This window comes from Ischnura elegans, chromosome 6 (assembly GCF_921293095.1).
Source record: "Ischnura elegans chromosome 6, ioIscEleg1.1, whole genome shotgun sequence".
Classification (NCBI taxonomy): domain Eukaryota; kingdom Metazoa; phylum Arthropoda; class Insecta; order Odonata; family Coenagrionidae; genus Ischnura; species Ischnura elegans.
This window is the reverse complement of record NC_060251.1, coordinates 123309269-123333298: the sequence shown is the minus strand read 5'-3', so window position 1 is coordinate 123333298 and position 24030 is coordinate 123309269. Positions and strand designations below refer to the sequence as shown.

The following is a 24030-nucleotide window of genomic DNA, read 5'->3' as shown; positions in this document are numbered from 1 at the left end:
ATTTATACGATTGTACTCAGCACTGGTATGCCCTATTGTTGAATATAACAGTATTATCTGGTGTCCTTAATACCAAGTACAAATAAATAAATTAGAGAGAGTTCAAAATAGATTTTTAAGAATGGTAAATTTCTACACAGGATTTCATACTCAATATACCCCATATAAAGAAACTCTTTAAATATTGGATATTGAACCTTTACTGGTCAGAATGAAACTTAATGATTTGTTGTTTTTATATAAACTACATTTGCCATAATATGATATGTTGCACTTGTCTAAATGATATTAGTTTTAATTGTTTATTACTTCCAAAAATTGAAACACTTTTTGTGAAATTTTGTAAAAACAATGTTGTTTCCAATAATCTTGTCACCAGGGCAATGAGGTTATTCAACAGTGCAACACATGAAATTGATGCTGATATATTTTACGATTCTTTCGATTCATTTCAACAAAATATTTTAACATGTTTGCTGGCATTTTACTATCGATATGATACCTAACCATTTTCATGTGCACTTTGACAGAAATACGAGGGTCATCCAGAAAATAAGTTCCGTTGTGGTGTGTAGATCGCTAGAGGCACTTTTTGACAAATGTGGCTACATTGTACCAAAAAAGGGGAATCTTCTGAATAGAATGAGAGGGAGATAGGCTCAGTAGCCTTGAAAACAGAGTCACAGCCACTCGTTGAAATGGAGTCCTCGACGTCGCGTCCCGCCACCTCGGTGCCTGTTCCGTCTCGAGTTGTTGTGTGCGGAGTGATTCAATTTCTTCATGCCCGTGGTTTCAAATCGGTTGAAATTCATCAACAGCTTGTTTCTGTGTATGGAGAGGGTGTAATGAGTGAATTAATGGTGAGGAGATGGGTTCGTGAATTTAAGGCGGGAAGACATTCACTTGAGGCTGAAAGTGGAAGAGGCAGACCCTCAGTTGTCACGGACGAACTTGTGGCAAAAGTCGACAGTGCTGTACGCGAAGATCACCGTTCCACCGTGGACGAACTCCATGAGTGTTTCCCTGAGATCTCACGATCCATCATTCATGGGATTGTCTCGGAAAAACTCGATTTTCGAAAAGTTTGAGCCCGATGGGTTCCGAGAGAGCTGACGCCCGAACACAAGTCACAACGAGTGGCTGCAGCTCGTGAATTTTTGGGCCGCTACAGAATGGAAGGGGATCCTTTCCTCAAGTCCATAGTCACTGGAGATGAAACCTGGGTGTCGCACTATACCCCAGAGAACAAAAGACAATCCATGCAGTGGAAACACACCACCTCCCCAAGTGCGAAAAAATTCAAAGTTGTCAAGTCCACCACGAAGATCATGGCCTCTGTTTTCTGGGACCAAAAAGGGATCCTACTGATTGATTTCTTGCCTCAAGGAGAAACAATTAATGCCTACCGGTATTGCGAGACTCTGAAGAAGCTTCGTCGGGCAATCCAAAACAAGAAAAGAGGAATGCTGACTTCTGGTGTGTGCCTTCTCCACGACAACGCAAGGCCTCACGTCGCTCGATCCACTACGGAACTTTTGGATCAGTTCGGTTGGGATGTTCTGACCCATCCACCTTACAGTCCTGACTTGGACCCTTCAGACTTTCATCTGCTCACCAAAATGAAGGAGGGATTAGCTGGAGAACGTTTCACAAGTGACGAGGAAGTGAAAGAAGCAATCACCAACTGGACCAAGGTGGTGGCGGGAAGCTTCTATGAGGCGGGGATTTCAAAGCTAATTTCTCGGTATACGAAGTGTATTGAGGTCTCTGGAGATTATGTGGAAAAATAATACATATTGTCAAAAACATTTCCTGCAAGTTTGAATTTTTTTCAATAAAAACTCGATTTAAAAAAGAAAAACGGAACTTATTTTCTGGATGACCCTCGTATAAAAACATAAATGATCATTTTGCTAAATAAAGATAGTCATCTTATTGATATGATTAAAAGAAATCCTTTTATGCATGTACCTACAATCAATGTAATTTGTACTTGAAATGCTACCTCGTCACTTTTTGAATGTATAACTTTTCTTGTAATTACCTTGCAACTAATATTTGTAAATTTGGTTTACTCCTGTGAAATATATATTATTACTCCCATTATTATTTACCTTCTGATGATGGCTGACAGCGCCATGGAGGACCAAAGGCTATTAAGATGGAGTTTCAATAACGACACATCTTGCTGTACTATCTACTACTTTCCCACACCACCAAAGATTTATACAATGATGCAATAAACATTACAAAACTAAAAATAATAAAAAGAATTAACCACAAATTATATGGACTAACAAAGAATTTTACAAATATTTGTTTCTTTATTACAAATTTACACCATGGAATGATAACTGTATAACAATTCAAAATATTTTTTATAAAATGCTCTGTTCATCATATAACAATAAATAAGAACATATTTAAAATTTCATAAGCATATCTTGTTATAATTTTATTTTCTTTCAGTCATTAATATTTAAAATTCAATTACTGAAGGTTGTGCTTTCCAATTGTAAAATGCTTCACCCCACCTGCCCAGAATTCATTTAAATTTCAACATGTCTGATCTTTACCTGAAGATAAATGTGCCAAATGTTCAAAGCTGCACCCTCCAGACATATATTATGCCTGGTGATTCTCAGATGCAAAGTCGAGACACCATGTGGATCCAACGGACAGGCTAGACACAATGCAATGGGAAAGAGCATTGCTGCACATTAAGCTTAGAGATTTCAAATCACCCCACCACCTCCCCACCACAGCACATTCACCACTTTCCGAAATTTGCAATCGTTTCAGAGTATTTCAAGACAGCTTGCTTCACTCAACCGTGACAGACTTAGCCAAATTTCTTGGGCAATCAACATTGCAGCCACGCAACACAGCTATGTGGTAGGAGAGAAGCTGCATTGGGATCACAGTGAGGATTCCCTGAAAGAGAAAATGTGAGTGAGTCTCCTTGCGGTCCTCACTCGCACACAACATTACAGTGCACGTACCAAAGCGAGTCAACATGCCCTTCAACTCGTGACTTTCAAGTTAAGTGTCAGTTAGATTGATTGAGTTCTTCGTATATCATCTGTTCAGCGCGAATTGCATTCAGTGGTCTAAATTATTCCCAGAGTGACTTCCTGATTGTCACCAAATACAAAAATACAACTTCTACATAATTAGTATAAATTGTAACAAAGCTTACTTATTTAAAATTTTAGGTTTTCCCGGTGTATAGATTGAAGAAAAATTTCTCGGGATTCCCACCGGGTGTGGTACTGGATTAATTCTCCCAACATTTCAATGGCTAAGTCTGCCATCGTCTTCAGGGGTTCACTTGTAATGGTTCTTCTTACGGTACTTATTAATTTATATATTGATATCCCTGGTTGCCATTAATGTTGAGTGCGGATGTAGCGATTAATTATGGTATTCCAGGCACTGCTTAATTGGAAGCCCTTATCCCTATTCAAGCTCTCCTCCTCAAGGCTAATAGCAATTGCCTCCTTCACAATTCTATTCCAATAGTTAGAAGTGCGGCACAAAACCTTCGCATTTTTAAAGTCCATCCTATGACCGATATCCAAGCAATGCTCCGCTATCACTGACTTTAGCGGATAAAACAGGTGTATGCATCTTTCATACTCCGTCAGACGTTTTTCGATAAAGCGGCCAGTTTCCCCAATGTAAACGTGACCGCACTCACACGGGATGCTGTACACTAGTGATGGGTCGATCATGGACGATTCGATCAAAAAGATTGAATCACTAGGTGAATCAAATGACTCATGATTCATTTCGTAAAACAAGTCGATCATCAATCACTCTGACTTCCGGTTTCATATAAATCATCCCGGTTTCCGGTTTGTTTCAAAATTTGGAATGATCGATACTTGATCTCTTTTCGTCAGGGCAGAAACAGTTGTGAGAAGATTAAATACTATGTTATAAAGAACTGAATACCTGTGTAATCTTTTGCTTTTATGTTTTCCAGCAGTTATTAGTATTAATTACACCACTACACGTAAAAGGAAAATATTAAGATTACTCTTGTAGGAGAATGTTAAGAAGTAGAAGTTGCAGCTGTTAACATTTTATTGTGCCGTTCATAAAATTATCCTGCAGATCAGATTCACGCAAAGTTTGTGGTGTATTTTGTGTTATAGTTTGAAATTATTCTATTAGTGTTAAGAAACTGTGGCAGTTTTGCCTACCCAAATATTTTCATGACACTACTTCCTTCATTTTTGACATCTCATTTACTCATATAGGAATTCACAATCAAAATAGTATATGAAATGATAATATGGATGGCAATCAGCGTTACCAATGCTCTTCGCAGATGGGGCAGTATTTATTCGATTATTCCAAATTTATTACATCCATTGATTGAATCCTTCAATCATGATTCCCTTGAGTCTTTTCGATCATGATTCCTTTGAGTCTTTTTGATCATAATGATTGAATCAATTGATTGAATCATTTATGTGACTCCAGTCAAAATGATTGAATCACTAAAATGATCGACTTAGCCCATCATTACTGTACACTCCCGAGGTTTTGAAAAGTTAAGCTACATCCGCACTCAACAATAACGGCAACCAGGGATATCAATAAATAAATAAATAAGTACCGTAAGAAGAACCATTACAAGTGAACCCCTGAAGATGGCAGACTTAGCCATTGAAACGTTGGGAGAATTAACACAGTACCACACCCGGTGGGAATCCCGAGAAATTTTTCTTCAAAGCTTACTAATGTTTCCAAAATAACATGGTTAGATCATAAACACCCATGCCTCGTATAGTGCAAGGGATGTGTTCCTTGAAGTCTTTGCGCTATATGAATTTGCGTTATACGAGAGCGTTTTAACATTGGGATGATAGGGATGCATTCCTGGTAGCATAGGTGTTGGGTATCCACCCCAACAACACACATTTGGATATACATATGTATATATATTGTATTTTCATGGGTCACATACATATATATTTTTGTTATGTATTACATCTGTAGTACATATGTATTATTGAATGTATTTCCTTTGTATTCATACATATGTAAAAGTGGCACTTGTTACACGATAAATACATTTGTATTTTTTGTGTATTTTGAAATTTGGATACTTATGTAAATGTGGTCAAAAATACACAAAAATACAAATGTATTTATCGTGTAACACGTACCACTTTTACATATGTATGAATACAGAGGAAATACATATGTAAATGTGGTCAAAAATACACAAAATATACATTATGTATATTTCCTGTAATACTTGGGAGGTAGATTTTCGTGGCGTCTTGCGAAACGTTCATAAACATTTTTTCCAGAAATAATATGTTCACAGCAAACGCCAGATTTCCCTATTTTAATGATCATTCATCCATTCGAATTTATACCCAGAAAGCTTAAAAATAAATCATATACTGGTCGATGTGAGCAAGGGTAGTAAATATGGCGGCTATTTATGTTAATTTGTAAATGCACGCGAAATACAGACGTATTACATATGTAAAATTCAGTTTCTATCCGCGAAATATACACATGGATAAATGGTTCACAATACATGAAAAATACAAAACATAGTACTTGCACAGATCAAAAGTAAAAGCGAAGTTTGATTTTTTAAACAATATTTTAATGTATTAGACAAAAAATTAAATTCTCAATTCCGCGGCTCACTGTCGCTAGGGAAGTGAGTGGGAGTGATACAGTTATAATCTCGTTGACAGTAAACCTCGGCCTCGGCATTTCGTTCGAGACTACGAGAACGTGCTGTAGGAGGAACTCCGGCATCTACGCTAATAAACAAAAGGAAATCCGTTATTAACTAGCTACTGATGTATAGTTAATTTTATATTTGTTTGTATTATTATACTTATTGGAAGAATTGACATAGTGTTTTAATCCTCGATAACCGGTGCGTGTGGATGGTGTGCTCAACCCGAAGCTATGTTTTGCTGGAAATGTGCTTCAATCCCACACGTTATTGCGATTCGTGCAAGCCAGCTCCAGCAGTTTCCTGACACTGGATTATTAAGGTAAGGTATGATTTATCTTTTATTGTATTGTACGCCTACATAGACTACATTAATTATGTTATTTGAGTATATTTGGATACAACTATTGGCGCAATGTGTTGACCACATTGCGCCAATAGAGGTAATTATATTGTTTATGTTTGGCTATTGTTTTCCTTTTTTGTTGAGTTATGTATCGAAGAGACTGGTGTCCATTGAAGTTATATGGTAAAACATAGTAATGTCAATCTTGTACGTATAAATTAATAGATTATGCGTCGTATAGTAATTCCGTGCTTCGCGGCTGAAGATACATTATTTTTCTGCTCTTAATTAAGAGCAGAAAAAAATGTTTAAAGGAATGTTTTCGTTCACGTGTAAGTTGTTTTATCGCTGTTTATTACCACAACCTACTGTATTGTAGTTCTTGCATTCCTAGTTATCCTATGCTTTAGTCATAACATCTTTGACCGTAGACTTATCAGCGTAGCCTTGTCACTAATAGATTCCTCGAGGTTCCGAGCGGTTTTGCCCTCTACTTCTAATTATTTAACGAACAAGAAGTATTGGTCGTGTTATATCGGTTCCCTTGAAGCAAAATGTAATATTTCTTTCATCTTGAAATGCTGTCAATCAAGGTGCATTTCGTCATTATTATTAACACAAGATAAATACGTAATTTTCATGCGAAATTTTGTCATTATATGTAAGAAAAAGGTGCGTACGGACCAAATTAATTAATTATAATTTTCTTTTCATGCTCTTTCGCGCATACCCAGCAGGCGACGAGGTAAATAGCTTGGCCTGGACAAGAGGAGAATGGATTACGGAAAAGACGACGAAGCAAAGCCAGAAGACCAGGTGGAATTGTTAATACCGAGGTAAGCTTTGAGGGAAATTTTTTTTGTTACCATAATGGAGAGGTTTCTTAAAGTTAAGCCTGAAATTATCGGTTATGTATGAAATTTATTTGTTTGAAAATTTGATATCACAAGTTTATATTTTTTCTGTGTGAATCATCCGCTACTAAATCATGGTAGTAATATATTAGTATCATGTAATAAATAAGCATACCAATGGATTCACGTTTTCCTAGTTAATTTATATTTAAAAGTAGTCATATGATCTTTTCTCATATTTCTCATTCTTCTTAAGAGAAAGGCTATTAATTTTGTAAAATGAAAGCATATCCCCAAAATATATGATTTCTCAAAGGACAAGGTCAAATCTGTGCTAGTTGGGACCTCGACATAATTGGTAAATGAAAAAATTTAAAACTTATGTCTGGAATCTATCAGAGAAGCCAAACTTTCATTTGCATTCAGAATACAGAATTAGTACTAAAATTACAGACTTCACAGAATACTGACTGCCTATATGAATTGATAAAAATAAAATTGAAAGGCCTTGAGCTCCTATTCAGATCTTACAAAAAGATATATTTTTGCATGACTTTTAAACTTGAGTTCTTCTTTTCTCCTTTCAGAAAGTGGCTAATTGTGCAGAGTTGGTTTCCTGAATTCAGGTTTCTTCTTGTGCAATGGGTTACAACGCTTGTTCCGTGCTAACATTTTTTTCTATTTTCCAACTCAAACCATTGTTTGTACTTGATTTATCTTTGTGCCATTTTTTTAAAACTAAGTTTCACCTACTGTTTGCTGGCCCTTAATGCTTGTTAGCAATATTCATGGCCACACTTGTTATTTGTGTGTATTATTTTATTTTTCTCTTTGAATAAATGTTTTATTATCTGTACGTTCTGGTTTCCTTATATTTATTCATCCGTTTGATCCATATTGATATTAAGTGGATGTGGGTCAGAAAATCAATATGTATAATTCGTGTACGAGGGCCTGCAGATACATATGTATATTACATGTAAGGATATTCAGATTTCCAATTTGTAATACGCATGTATACATACATCCTGAGGGACTTTTGAGCCACTTTTACGTGAAATATACAGACGTAATACGATTGTATTCCATTGTATACATATGTATAATTCATGTATGGGTATTCAGATTTCCAATTTGTAATACGCACGAATACATACATCCATAGGGACTTTTGAACCACTTCTACGTGAAATATACCGATGTAATATGATCGTATTCCATCTTATACATATGTATTTGGTCACGTTTTTTGTGTGTATTATTGATGTAATACAAATTCCGTGTTATCTGGGCAATTTCCTCTAAACCATATATATACATATTCCAATAAATAGCCTTAGAATACCTTATTTATATAAATGTTTACAGTTTAAAATATATCTTTAAACATAGTAGGCATGCATTTAAAGACTTTTATTCGCGTTTAAAAAAATTCGTACCGGGTTATGAAATTCCCTCCTGTATTGCGGGTGGGCTACCATCTGCTACCTTAAGGGTTTGTAAAGCATTGCCGGCAGTTGACGACTTTTCAAAACAGTCTAAAAAAAATTATTGTATCACCCAGTCCCCTTTTTCACTCTCCCAAATAACAGGCTAGTGCTACTTTGAATGCCAATTCATAGCTAGCGGGGTTTATGAATGATAAATCATTTTAATTTGAAGTCCTCCGAGGTATTAGCAGCTAAGTGAAGCAGTCTTTAAATGCCTTGAAACCTGACCCAGGTTTCCCTTCCCTGAAAATCAATGAACGAGAATGCATTCTTCTCCAACACAATATCGTCTCGTTAACACTAAAAACTAGTTTAGGAGGAGGAACCACTTTCAATCACAGCTTGGAGTTCATCAGAAAATGTTGCAGTGACTGCGCTATCAACACTTGCAGATTCACCTGATATCGCTGCATTGAAAATACCTGCTTGCCGTTTAAAATTCTGGAACCAACAGGAGCTTTCACTAAATGTCTCAGAGCGATTACCACCTTTGTCTTTTAGTACAGATTCACAATGAACTTTCCGCATGTCTTGACCACTTTGTTCGGGCCGGAACAGCCTTATGTTTTTCTTTTCTTTTCATTTGAATTTTCCTCCTTTCTTCTTTTTTCCCGCCTGCCTTTGTTTTTTTGTTTTAAGGTCGTACTTTTTCACCTAAAGAGGGCTTGAGAAGCCCAGGAAGAACAGTGCAGGCCTGGCACCGGCATTTCCTTCGCTTGTGTCCAGGCGAAGAGGACAGCATTCGTTCGCCTGATGTCAAGGCGAAGACGCATTTTTATCTCGCCGAAGCTCGGGCGAGGATCAAGTGTTGTACGGACGCATGGGGTGCAGTGTTAGGCGGAAGCCAAGGTAAGGCGGGATTCCCTTACTTATTTTCTTTTCCACCCCCGTCGTTTCTTCCGTTCACTTTATTTAATTTTTGGTTTCCAGTCCCTCATTTCTTTTTTCTCTTATTTTCGTCGTAAATGTAAGGCTAAGTTTTGGCCCTGCATGAATTGCATTTCGGGCGGGACACAACGGCCCCTTGACGCGACATTTTTTGGTGCCGAAACCCGGGACAGATTTGGAAATCATTAGCCTTTATTTTATGTTAATTTATTTAGAGCGTTTAGTGCAATCATGCCAGAAAGTGAAATAACCACGAGACAGAATTTCGAATCGCGTTTATCCCTTCTGCGATTCAAACTGGACCAGTTCAAGGCCACTCTTTCGGTCGCGTATGATTTGGCACGTCAGTTGAGAGAATACCAGGGGCGAGCCAGGGAGCATCCTAATTTTGGCGTATTTTCTGCCAGGTGTTCTAGTCTAAAGGAAGTTTATCGTGGTTTTTTAGATGAAAATTTGGCAATTTTTGAGCACTGCAATAATTGCAATCGCACGGACGTGTATAAGATAGATTCCGTTTAGGCAAAGGAGTTCGAGGAGAAGTATTATTTTATTTTGTCTGTTTCTGATGGATTGAGGGCGTCCACGAGCGATGTGGACGGGGAAGCCCCTGTGCCATCTCAAAAATGTAAACTCCCAGCCATTGATGTTCCGAAGTTTTCGGGGTTGTTTTCTGAATGGCCCGCTTTTCGTGATATATTTAAATCGGTGGTGCATTACCGGAATGATATATCCGCCATTGAAAAATTTTCTTATCTTAAATCTTCTCTCCAAGGTAAGGCATTGGCAATAATTGCCTCTGTACCTTTTGGCGAAGCTCATTATCCATCCGCCTGGAGAGAATTAAACGATTTTTATGATAATCCTCGCATTCTTGGATTTTCATTTTTGGACAAAATGTTGTCGTTTCCAGAAATTTCTAATAATCAAGCAGAGTTACAACAATTCGTGACAACATTTGCAGAAATGTATGCGGCCTTAGGGACCCTGAATATTCCAGATTTGGGAGAATTTATTTTATTCCGCTTAGCCGCTCGAGTTTTGAATTCTGAGATATTATCCCAGTTTGAAGGATCGCTGAGTGGAAACATGTTCCCTTCTGTAACAAATCTAATTGATTTTGTAAAGAAAAGAATTAAAATTCTGCAAACATCAAGTGGAACGGTTTCTAAATTTACCTCCACGAATTCTCGAGGTAGATTTAAATTTTCTCTGCCAGTTTCAGCCAACGAAGCCTCTTCAAGGATGTCTAATTATTCAGAGAAACGTGATAATTGTCCATTGTGTTCTTCTTTGAATCCTTTATTTAAATGTCCACGTTACATTGAAATGAGTTGTCATCAACGTTCAGCCTTTGTGCGTTCAAAAGGGCTATGTCTCAATTGCCTAAGGCCGGGTCATTGGGCTCCCAAGTGTCAAGCAAGAGGTATGCGCTGCCAAAGATGTAAACGCTATCACCACACGTCTTTACATAATTCTGCTGAAGACGGGAACTCAGTCGGCGCGAAGGACGCAGGAAAGGTTTCCACCGGATTGCGTGACGATAGTCAAGAGGGTATTTCCTTGTCAAAAACATCTACCACCTCATCCATACCCCCTACTATCATATCGTCATGCACTCGGAGTGATCAGCAGCATTCGACTATTCTAGGCACAGCGGTTGCCTTGATTCAGGCTAGTAATGGGGCGTGGGAGCGTATCAGAGTTCTAATAGATCCGGGCTCGCAGTTATCCATTATTTCGTCCTCGGCGGTAAGGCGATTATCTTTGCCCATCTCCGCTTACGAGGGCGAGCTATTTGGCTTAGCGCATGTTCCCCTGCAGCAACCCAACGGTCAGGTTTTATGCTCTTTATCTCCAAGACATACGTCATCCCCCGTATTGACCACGAGGTCGGTTGTAGTATCGGAGGTCTTAAATGAACTTCCATCAACTCCTATCCCACTCTATCTTTTCAAAAAATTTGCACATTTGCGTCTCGCAGATCCCGAGTTCGATAGACCGGCCCCCGTAGAAATGTTATTGGGCATGGATTTATTTCCTAGGATTCTTCTTGGTGGGCGGAAATCATTGTCTTACGCAAATGTGATAGCTATGAATTCTGTGTTCGGTTGGGTTATAATGGGAAGTTATCCAACCATTTCCCCCCAGAATCCTTCTCAGGTAATTTCGCTGGCTATTTGTAAGAGGGAGACACTTCTTCTCAATCAACTGAAAAGGTTTTGGGAGGTGGAAAAAGTGGAGGTCGAAATTCTACCGAGACCTGAAGACGTGCAATGCGAAGTGGGGTTTCAAAATACGCATCGTCGTATGCCTGATGGTAGATATCAAGTTATGTTGCCATTTAAGGCATATCCTCCCACTCTGGGAGATTCTCATGGATATGCTATCACGCGCTGGATGAACACGGAGCGCAGATTGTCAAGGAACTCGCGTTTAAAAGGCAAGTACCATAAATTCATGAGCGAGTATGAGTCGCTGGGACATATGTCCAGGTCTACGAGTCCCGGATCGTATTATCTGCCCCATCATGCCGTGTTTAAGGATGCTTCTCAGTGCGGTCAAATACGTGTTGTTTTCGATGCCTCGGCGAAGACATCACTCGGTAATTCACTAAATGACGTCTTAGAAACTGGTTCCAAACTTCAAAGGGACGTTTTTGACCTTTTAATTGGATTTAGGACGCAAAAGGTCGCGTTTATTACCGACATTGCGAAAATGTATCGACAAATATCGTTACATCCCGACCATCAACACATTGTCTTCCGAGAGGATCTATCGTCCTCATTAGTGGATTATGAATTGAATACGGTGACCTACGGAGTTGTTTCTTCACCTTTTCTAGCGATCAGAACTCTACATTAGCTCGCCAGTGATGAAGGACAAAATTTCCTGTTAGCCTCAAAGGTGCTTCTTCATGACACATATGTTGATGATATCGTCACGGGAGCGAGCTCGATTTCAGAGGCACTAAATTTGCAAAAGCAATTAATTTCCTTGCTTTTATCAGGAGGCTTTTCTCTTGGAAAATGGGCAAGCAATGCTCTGGAATTATTAAGTCATATTCCCGAGGAGAAACGGGTATCAATTTTAAATTTTGATTCGAGCGATGTTTGCCTTTTAAAAGTTTTGGGAATGTACTGGTCACCAAAATCCGATACTTTTTCCTACCATGTCAATTTTGATACGGTGGTCAATTCAAAAAGAAAGCTGCTTTCGAACATTGCCAGAATTTTTGACCCGATTGGGGCTTTGTCTCCCGTAACTTTATGGGCTAAAGTTTTGATGCAATCCCTGTGGAATGAAAAATTATCTTGGGATGATTCCCTTCCAGAAGTCATTAAGAATCAATGGGATAATTTTGTCTCGCAAAGTCAGTTGTTGCAGCAGATAAAGTTTCCTCGATATATATTTCCACGGTCTTCAGAGGCGCAACTGATCGGATTCTGTGATGCATCGGAGCGCGGCTACGGTGGTGTATATAAGAACGATCGCAGAATCAGAAATTAATGTTCATCTAGTTGCGGCTAAAAGTAAAGTTGCTCCCTTGAAAACTTTATCTATTCCAAGGCTTGAGTTATTGGGAGCGTACTTATTATCTAATCTTCTATCCCGTTTGTCATCTTTTTTGGACAAAAGATTTCAGATCCTCAAAATATATGCTTGAACCGATTCTCAGATTGTGTTGGCGTGGTTGCGAATGTCACCTCATTCATTAAAGACCTTTGTTGCTAACAGAATCACCAACATTACGGCTTCAATTCCCAGTTCTTCGTGGAGACATATTGAATCATCCAACAATCCAGCCGATTGTGTTTCGAGGGGAATGATGCCAAATCAGTTACTGCTATGCGACTTATATTGGTCAGGTCCGGCATTTCTAAGGGAGGATGAATCAAAGTGGCCATCTATACCTTCGGAAAGTAAATATGCTAATGATCTACTGGAGGTTAAGATTCAAGCGCAATGGGCAGGGGCCATCCAAGATGAAAAGGGATGTTCATGTCATTGGATGAAGGCGTACTCCTGCTACTTGAAATTAATACGAACAGTTGTATTTGTGCGTAGATTTATCTCTGGTTGTAAGGGAGTGCAGCGACCATCCAATCTTCTTATTTTGGAATCTGAATGGACCGAATCTCCTTACCTCATCATAAAACTGGTTCAGAAATGTCATTTCAAGGATGTCCTCCATTCTATTTCTAGAAACAAGTGTCTTCATTCTACTTTTGCTCGTCTATCTCCTATTATTGATGATCAAGGGATCCTCAGGGTGGGCGGCAGGCCTATTAATTCCGCATTGCCTCAATCACAAAAACAACCTGTTTTGTTGCCTAAAGAGAGTCATCTCTCTAGATTGATTGTGCGACATTATCATTTTGCATCTCTGCACGGGGGACCTCGAATGGTAGAGGCATTAATCGTCAGAAAATTTTGGAATATATATGGTAGAGCACTTGTGAGATCGGAAATAATTAAGTGCATTGTGTGTGCACGTTATCGAGGAGCTCACCTTCAGCCCATTATGTCACCGTTACCATGGGCACAGGTTGTCCCTAACCCACCATTTTCTTTAATTGGAGTAGATTATGGGGGTCCTTTCACTTACAAGTTAAGTAATTGGAGAAATGCAGCACATGATAAATGTTATTTGTGTCTATTTATCTGCTTCACCACTAAGGCGGTTCATTTAGAGTTAGAGACATCTCTGTCAACCATAGCTTTTATAGCGGGATTTCAGAGATTCATATCCCGACGCGGTATCCCTAAAGTGATACATTCAGATTGTGGCACTAATTTTGTTGGGGCAGATAGATATCTAAAGGATCTGTATCAAATGATCCGTTCACAGGACCACAAGAAGGCCTTAACGTCATTTTTGCCAGACTCAGGTATCGTTTGGAAATTTAATCCCCCTTCTGCTCCCCATTTTGGGGGACTATGGGAGGCTGGTATTAAATCAGTAAAATACCATATGCGCAGATTTCTTCATGGCCACGCTCTAAACTTCGAGGAATACGCGACGTTATTTAGTAAAATCGAAGCCATTTTAAATTCACGACCGTTGACTCCAATATCATCCGATCCTTCGGAGATTGACTGCCTCACGCCTGGTCATTTTTTGATAGGGCGTCCACTGGGACTAATAGGACTGCCTGCTCATATTACAGAAGAATGTTTTCCTCTTCCCGTTAGGTGGCGACTGGTTGAACAAATTTATCGTCACTTCTGGCATCGGTGGTCGTGGGAATATCTGCATACGTTACAGCAGAGATCGAAATGGACGCAAATGTTACCAAATATGAAAATCGATCAATTGGTTTTAATACGTGAACCGAACCTTCCCCCTTCTCAGTGGATAATGGGGCGTATAATTAAAACATTTGCTGATTTCACAGGCGTAATTAGGGTCGTGGAATTACAGTGTGCATCAGGAATTTTAAAGAGGCCAGTGGTTAAGTTGGTGCCTTTACCAACAGCAGAATAGATTTTTGTTTATATTTGTGATAGATCGGATGAAAGATTTTCTTTTTTTTCGCTAGTTGCGCATTAGTTTTATTTTTAACATTCTTATTCCTTCTAATTCTTATTCCAGGAAGAACAGTGCAGGCCTGGCACTGGCATTTCCTTCGCTTGTGTCCTGGCGAAGAGGACAGCTTTCGTTCGCCTGATGTCAAGGCGAAGACGCGTTTTTATCTTGCCGAAGCTCGGGTGAGGATCAAGTGTTGGACGGACGCATGGGGTGCAGTGTTAGGCGGAAGCCAAGGTAAGGCGGGATTCCCTTACTTATTTTCTTTTCCACCCCCGTTGTTTCTTCCGTTCACTTTATTTAATTTTTGGTTTCCAGTCCCTCATTTCTTTTTTCTCTTATTTTCGTCGTAAATGTAAGGCTAAGTTTTGGCCCTGCATGAATTGCATTTGGCCCTGCATGAATTGCATTTCGGGCGGGACACAACGGCCACGTGATGCAACACTTGGTTAAATTTGGTGTGGCTGAGGTCACTGATGTTTTAACTTCGACTCTATTCAGAATGAGGCATCGTGAGTTTAAACTTCAGCTCAATATCACTTTGACCCTCTCCATTTTCAAATCAATTGACTTCTTTCAATTTCTCTTCTAGGTTTATGGTTTTTCTTGATGACTTCTTGATTTTTCTACCCGCATTCCTATTTTTTGCCATTTTCTCTTGGTTTTTACTCCATATGGCTCTATCAAAATCACCTTCTACTGCTGCACTGTATTCCTGAGATGCAGAGGCCATACGACTGCTGGGAGGTAATGAAGTCATTATGTTTGAGACTCTATAGCGGACCCTTATATGTGTTGATGCTATTCGCACGCAACTCGGCCACCGCTCCATTTCTCCCCCGTGAATACCGATGACCTTTAAGGCTTTAGTGTAGACCCTCTACGTGGAAGTCAATCGCCCGATAACCTATGATGGCAAAAATTACGTCTCTAAGCATATTACTTAAAAAAAAACTCATTTTCACTAGCTCCACGCTTAATTAATGATCTAAATGAACTATTTTCATTCTGTTAAGGAGACGAGGTAAATTACTTCGGTAGGCCGGCTATTTAGACCCAATGACGAGAAATACTTTTGGTCATTGCGTAGCAATGGATTTCGATTAATACATAAACAAATTAGAAGATTTGAAGCAAGAAATACTATTAACATGCGTAAAATGATAGCAATTTCACCTTTTATCATGAGAGCATTAAAGTATTTTGATTAGGCTACACTGTGTTACGATGTTTCCCCAAGGAACGAATTTGCATTTGCAATATATCGAAATTGCGCTAATCGAAATTGCACTATGCGAGGCATGGGTGTACCAGCATAAAATTGTTGACCTGGTACTTATGGAGACATGGGTATTGTAAAGTAAGGATGAAGTGATTAATGATATTGACAATATTATTACTATTGTTGACTATGCTTCATAAAAAGTAATAATCACCTTACCTTACTAATATAACTACGTAAATAGTAGAAAGTGAATCAATTAGTGATGGGTCAGTTCGATTCCTCGATTCTCGACCAAGAACCCGAATCGAAAACGAGTACTTGCCAAAGTAAAAAATTGATTCCAATTCCAGTAGTACTTCAAACAACAAAATATACGACCGCGTTTCCAACAGTCATTTGAATTTTCGCACCACGTAATCGTAATGACAAAACACATATCTTCTAGGGATGTGCGAGTACTCGAAAATTCAAGTCGATCAAGTAGTTGGTACTCGACTTGAGCGTTTTGAGTAGCATTACGAATGTTGAGTCGAGTAGTTAAGGTTACAGAGCTTTCGAGGCTAGTAGGTCCAGCAATCTGCCGACAGGAAGCGCTATCATGAAACTCATGTAATAATGCAATTTTTAAAGCCGATAAGTCATTCTAATGCCTTAGCCTGGTAGTTTCAGCTTGCTGTATGCTCTATAGTTGTCGAAGTGGGCGCCGAATACCTATACGCCAGCCGCGGCGGCCAATCGTCTTCCGACCCGGCGTACACCGGTCCGAAATCGGAGAAAGCTGGAATTAGTCCAAAATCACCTTTTGGGGATAGAGACTTGAAACTTAGTGTAAATACTCATAAATCATTACCAGATATAGATTTATATGCCATTTTACATAAATACGACCTTTTAGTGATGATACAGTGGCCCAAACATGACCAACTTTTCAAAACCACGCGCGATCTCGTTAATCCTCGAAATTTTTTAAATTTATCCACGTGGTGTTGCATTGGTATGATTGTTATGGAATAAAAAACGCTATATTCCTTTCACGTGGTGCTTTGCCAATACTTCTAATGACTTTTGAAGATTTTGGCTTTCGTCTCTCTGGTTTTACAACGCAAAATGGTCGACCCGTTTTTCACTTGAAATTTGACATAAAGTAGACATTATCTTTCGTTTACGAAAAATATAACTGAAAATTTGAACCACAATATAAAGTAGAGATTTCTAAAGAGTACTAAGTAGAAATCTTGGAAAAAAAAGTCTGCCACGAAGGAAATAAGAGCGATTTTTCAATCGCGTGTCAAGGCTCAGCTACACGCCGTGGAACTCTAAGGCTCGGTAACTGAGGCTGATTTTTCAAGTTTTTTAAAACATTAGTCTTGAAAATCGTCATTTAAAGCATGGATAACCGTCTCCATTGACTTAAAACACTAAACTGAGGATGTTAAAAAGGATTATGTATAGATCGACTAGAACATTTAGCGCATTACTCGAGTGAAAATACTAAGGATTGGATATTTTTCGGAACTATCCCACGCATAAGAGATATGCCTCGGGTATTGAAGTAAAGTGAAGAGATTAAGTCAGCATGCTTAAGAGAGAGAAAAATGAACTGTTTCCGTGAAAGGCAACAACCGATACCCTTTTTCCCTTTCCACCTTCGCCGAGGTGAGTCGCGCAGAAGGGGGAGTTTTCACACCAGAAGGCTCTTTTAGCCTTTTTTATTACTGCGTCCGTCCGATGTGATATTCATTTGTAGCGTTTAGTTTCTTTCTTGAACTTAAAAAAAAGCAAGAGATTTTAACGCTGATTAAATGACGTGAGAAGTATAGAATTTTTTTGGCTCTACAAAACTAAAGTTTAGTTCTATAGTTCGTTCACTTCGTCCACTTGAATTCCATGAAGATTCAAGGTCCAAATAAATCGTTGATATAATTTTTAATAAAAATTCCAAAGTCTCCAAAATCTTGCAATTTTGGTAGGAAAGTACTTGCCCAGTCACACAAGTGTGCAGCGAAAGCTAATTTTCTGCAGGCAGTAATACTGTAACATGGAGATGTCAAAACCTGCTGGCTGAGCATGTTGAATAATTGGATTTTCTGCTTGAGAATTTGACAGGGCCAAATATTACATGATTCATATATGTAGTATGTAATCTTTATTACAGCTATGAAAATTTCTGTACTCAGGGCTCTTCCTTGTAGTTTGGACACATATATATGGTCGACAAATTATGAGTGCCAATATTCTAAAGTAATACCTATCATGTAACACCACTTTTCAGGTATTTTCTGTTTTGAAATTTAGCTATTATATTTGAATTACATAGTGATGATGTAAAAGATGCTTTTGACAACTGACTCTTTTACAGAGTAATATTTTTTAAAGTGGTTTTCTTGTTGCCTGGAATTGAGTCATATTTTTCATGGAGCCTATGGCATTAGAATCGATGGAATCGGTATCAGTATAATCAGAATCGAAATGTCATATTCGGAATCGGGATCGGAATCGATAAAATTTTGGAATCGACCCATCACTAGAATCAATCATATGTTAAACACAATTTTTACCCTTATGTGCACTCCAGACTATGTATATCACCCCTGTCCCTCGTTTTGGGAGCTCAATTAATGTTTTTCAATTTAACCAGTAAAAATCAAGCATGAAGACCCTTTTTCCCAAGTTATAAACTTAAGAATGAGTTTACAACCTCAGTATAAAATGTATTTAAAATTGATATTCCTTCTAAATTTCATCCATTGCAGAGCATGGCTATATAAATTACAATGAATATTATTAGCCATTTGGCTTTTTACTTTTTATTTTGAATCGAAAGAAGAATCACCACCCAATTTTGAGAAGGCCTTCACTAAATTGTCAGCGTATTTCCGCATCCAGTTCCTCCCCATGGTCAGCTGCTCACTCTCAATGGCATTCACTCAAATGAGCCTCCACTGCCATTCGCTGCTACACTCACGCTGCGTTCAAACATGCACTCAGTCACAATTTTCCGTATTAATTATGTCCTCACTGAGTCATCAAGTGATTAACATAAAATATGAAACCTAAGATTCATTTCTTTAATTTATGTGGTTCTCCTACTGATGAATGAAGGGAAGCTATCTACTGCATTTCCAGGCAGTATAATAAAAGTGGGTCTTTTGACACACGGATAAGAAAACTGCATAGTTATTTTTTTTAATTCACATAAACTGAATAACATTCAGAGATTGTGTGGTTTCTTATTGAAATTTGCATCATGATTAATTTCCCATAATCCAGTTTTTGTTGTGTATTTATTTTTGTTGTGTTGAGCGAATTTAAATAAGGGCTCTTTAGAGCCAAGATTCCATGGCATTCAATCAATAACCAAATATGAATGATGGAAAAGGCCAAATTTTCTGCTATTATCACCAAACCAAGGAAAGGAGTGTTACCTGAAGGCAGTCAACAGTATGTGGAACTTCGAGTACCCGAGATGCAAACTGCTTTGTCTCCTCATCTCCTTTCTCACAGATGACTATTGGTCGGCCCTCCCTGGCAGTCACTTGCTGGAGAGCATTCATGCATTTCTGAGCAAAAAAAACAATTCCATTTCAAGATCAACACTGGCCACAATCCAAACATGCTAGAGTACCTTAATTTTTACAAATTAACCTGAGGCTGGCATATGGAAGAAGTTAGCAATGAATTAAACGTAGAGGAAACTTAGAATGAAATTATAGTATCCTGAGGTCAACGTTAGGCTCACAGAAAAAAATTAGAGCCAAACCTCAGAGAAGTAATGGAAAAATTAGTGTAATGTTTGACAGATTTTGAATGAAAGTGAAATATTGCCAGATTTGAGTCTTGTGGTCAATTTCTTGGGCACATTCCTCACTCATTTAGAATAAAGGTAGAAGGAATGATCATTGATATTAGAATAAAAGAAAAAAAGCTCCTATAAAGGCATTATGATAGCTATGGTATATGGTAGCTTTGGCTCACTTTCAATGCATTTAGTGTGTCTGCATGGCAGTTAGCTGTTACATACTTCTCAGAAGAGGAATACATGTATGTTTGGTGTCGAGTACACACAGATTTTCTTTACGAATGCCCCAGAGCTATGAAGCTAATTTTTTCTTAAGTATGCAGTTTTAAGTTATGTTAATTTTTATTAATTAACTGGCCATAGACATCATTCTGAGCACAAAACAATGATCAGGGTAACCAAATATGTAATGAGCCATCGATAAATGAAGCATATGAGATGGTTCAGCAAAAGGCGAATCGGTGCACATACCACGTAAACCGGGTCCCTCGTGACAATCATGATGATGGGCATGGCTTTGTCGACAAGCGCCAATGGGCCGTGCTTCAACTCCCCTGCCATGATCCCCTCACTGTGCATGTACGTCAACTCTTTGACTTTCTGTGATGGAGAGACAAAGGCAATTGAGTCAATGCAGACGGGGCCACGACAAAGCAATTACATACATAGGGAGCTCTCACTACCTGGCAAAGAAAAGCCAAAAAGTAGTGGTGAACAATTTTTGGTTCTAAAAAGTTACCAAAGAATACGAGTGAACTGAATGAAATCATCAATAATATAAACAAATATGAAAAGTAGAACAGAGGCCACACAATGGCGTAGAGAGGGGGAATGTACAGGGGGTCCAGACCCCCCCCCCCCCCCCAAATATAAAAACTCAACAACTTTGCTTCATAAAAGAAAACGAAACACTGAAAATCAAGAATTTACAAAATATTTCTTTGAAAAAGAGTTTTTTTTATTATGATAAGTGTTAAAATTAGTTTATAACTCTACCTAGTACGCTGTAATTAAAAAATGTTCCCCCTGGTTTTGGACCCTCCCCGAACAAAATTCCTGGCTAACCCACTGAGGCCAACAGTACAAAATAGAAAAGAATGAGGTACATAATGTACTGTACATTACAAGATCTAATGTAAAAAGCAATGGTTAAAAATGATTCAAGTCAACATAGTGTACATCTGCATTTCAAACCTAGCATTGCTTCTTGAGGAAGCACATCTTTTGTTGGCAGCATTAGGTCCTCCCCTGGCTACGCAGCGCATATGTAGCAATACAACAAATGCTCTGACATGTCTGTCAAGGGCTCCTATTCACTAAGTGCCACTGTCCTTTCAATGCCACTTTGTCCAAGAGGCACGCTACTTAAACATCGCACTTGCTAACGCATTCCAAGGATGGTACAGGGGAGCAAACGCCAGGTAAACCTACGGGAATAGTGCCTTGTGATAAAGTGTTTTCGGTACCGGTTTCAGACTCCAGCGTTACCAGAAATTGTGTAAGCTCTGATGCTACTTCTGTCCCAGTTTCCAATGGTGGTGCTATGATTTCAACCGTGTCTGAAGACGGGTACATTCGTGTCTCAAACAAACGTAAACGTCATAATCCATTAGCCATAGGCACATCTGATAAAAAATGTGCCCTCGAGGGAGTTCCGCGACCTTCTCATTTGCACGTGTGGAACTTCCAACCAGATACCTCGGCGGAATCTGTCAAGGAGTATGTGATATCTGTAATTTCGGATGTAAATGCATCCTTGGACATAGAAATTGAAAAACTCAAGGTTACTCGAGGCAAATATGCATCCTTCCATGTTTCTGTGAATTGTGAACTTCGTGAAACTCTGATAGAGCCTTCTTTCTGGCCGGAGAATGTTGTTGTTGATAATTATTCTTTTCGGAAACCACGCCTCACAACGCCGGAAGGTTAGTGTATGATGCTGCTTCTAAATTGAACGTTTATTACCAAAATGTGCAATCTCTACGGAATAAACATTACAACATTTTATCTGTCAATTTCATCAATATTCAGTGTCTAAGAAATAAGATAGACCAGCTTGAAGTAGCATTGCATGAACCAGAACCCGACTTTGTGTGTATTGCTGAACATTGGCTAAATAATGAAGAATTGGAGGTAACAAAGGTAATCAATTATGAGTCTATTGCTAATTACTCGCGCACTATTCATAAGCATGGAGGGTAGGGCGGATCGGAAAAATCGATTTTTTTCAAATCCATCTGGCCCATTGAAAAAAAGTTGTGGGACCGATCAAAAATAAGGCCTGAAAAATTTGAGACCTCTAGGTGAACCACTGACCCTCGCTCAAATGAGATTTAGGGGGGGAGGGTCCAATTTCGAAAAATGTAATATTTTATGGTCATTTCCTATAGATTTAGACGAGTTACTGCCCTATAGAACGAAAATTTCGTGCATTTTGACGTATCTGCCACCGTTTAGCCACAAAATGCCTTATTGAGTCCGCGTCCGTGAAGAAAATATTCCAACGCCCACGCAGCGTCGCGGATACAAGAGCGGCAGGCCAATCCCGTCCACTCCCCGCTCGCTTCTCCCCCTCCCACGCCTCGAGTACAGCAAAATTCATCCTGCGTGTGCTGTTAGGAGGGAGTTCATCCTTGATAATATAAATCGGAAGATGGAGGAAGGTAAAATATGATGAGTAGTGAGACGACTTGTTTCTTATTTGGCGCCTCGTTGGCGTTAAACAAATCGATGTTACCAACTTTCAGAGAAGTGATGAAATATTTATAGATCCGAGAACGCAGGAAAGGAGCCTACGGTCTATGAGAAGGCCTCTTGTGTGGCTATAAAGGCGTGCGACCTATAGTGACGCGCAGAATGCGGCGCGACGGTAAAAATTTCATTGCCCTACCGCGTATCAGCTAATTAGTTGCCTCCTTCACCTAAAACTGCCACGCATGGATTGATGTTCATTCAGTATTGCTAGAAATTGACGTCCCGGACTCCCGGTGGAATAGTCAGATTTCGCGGCATAAATACGCAGGCAAGACATATGACTGTCGCTAAGCGCAATAAATTTTAAACTACGATCGTTCACGAAAGCATCGAAAAAATTACCAAGGCGGTAGTAAGAAAGTGCTACACCGGGAAATATGGGAATAAAATAATTGCGAAACTGTATTTGATTTATTTCAAGTCGCGGAAAATTCTCGAAATATTTTAATTTTAGAAGCGGAAGTAGCAATGCGGTTGAGTAATTCAGTCTCCATGGATGGGAGTGAAGTAAGTTGAAATATTTCCGTCAGCTAGTGATTATAGGCTGCACTGGTCGCCTCTTTTATTAACTGAACATAGTATGTAGGCACTTACAAGAAAATAAAGCCATCAGTAAAAGAAAGCGAGTGTTATCGCGCGATTTTGACTGTGATTCGAGAGAAAACGATGTGTTCTGTCTTCATTTACCGTCACTTTATATTATTAGGATAGTTGGATGCCCTAACTAATGGTTAACATGAAAATTATTTAAGGTGTATAAGAAAAAAATAAGCGTGAAACATTTATCGCTGAAAATGTCATTCCATGTAGGTAATCGCGGCTGCAATAATGGTCTCTAGTTGTCTCGGTACGATTTGCGGAGGTAGTTAGGCCGCCTCAGGGCTGTCTTGTTGGTACGATGTATGGAGGTTTTTCGAGATAAAGAGGTTCACTATATAGAGGTTTTCCTATAAATTTACATGTAAATCTGACGGGATCAGAGGGTTGGTACGAAGTATGGAGGTTTACGATGTAAAGAGGTTCACTACATAGAGGTTTTACTGTATTAACCTATTTAAAAATCTACTTTCATTGGTAAAATGGGAGGACATTTTGAATAATGGCGGAGATTCTCTAGATACAGATTTCAGTAATTTCTATTCACAATATTGCCAAATAACTGAATATGCTATACCAACAACCAGAGTGACCAAATGCAGTAACAAAGTAATAAAGAAACCTTGATTAACCCCTCAAATTATAGAACTTTCAAGAATAATAAAAATGAAAGCAATTAATGTAAAATTGGACAAGTCCCCTAAATTTATTCTGATTTTGTAAAAACTAAGAAAAGTTATGCTTCAGCTATCAAACAAGCAAAAAAATCTTTTAACGACTCAAGGTTATCCTCAGCTATGAATTAAACAAAGGAATCCTGGAAAATAATTAATG

At 38.8% G+C, this 24030-nt stretch overlaps 1 protein-coding gene across 5 annotated transcripts in view; it reads right to left on the bottom strand.

Annotated features, from left to right (window-relative positions):
- Positions 1-2304: 2304 nt before the first annotated feature.
- LOC124160098 (glutamine--fructose-6-phosphate aminotransferase [isomerizing] 2) overlaps positions 2305-24030 on the bottom strand; it is a 157001-nt gene continuing 135275 nt past the window's right edge. For all 5 annotated transcript variants that reach the window (XM_046535822.1, XM_046535824.1, XM_046535823.1 and 2 more), the window contains 3 exons: positions 20317-20445; positions 19472-19606; positions 2305-2934 (listed from right to left, as the gene is read on the bottom strand). In XM_046535822.1, coding sequence (XP_046391778.1) covers positions 2824-2934; positions 19472-19606; positions 20317-20445 — 375 coding nt within the window. In that variant the 3' untranslated portion in view covers positions 2305-2823. The remainder of the gene's footprint in view (positions 2935-19471; positions 19607-20316; positions 20446-24030) is intronic.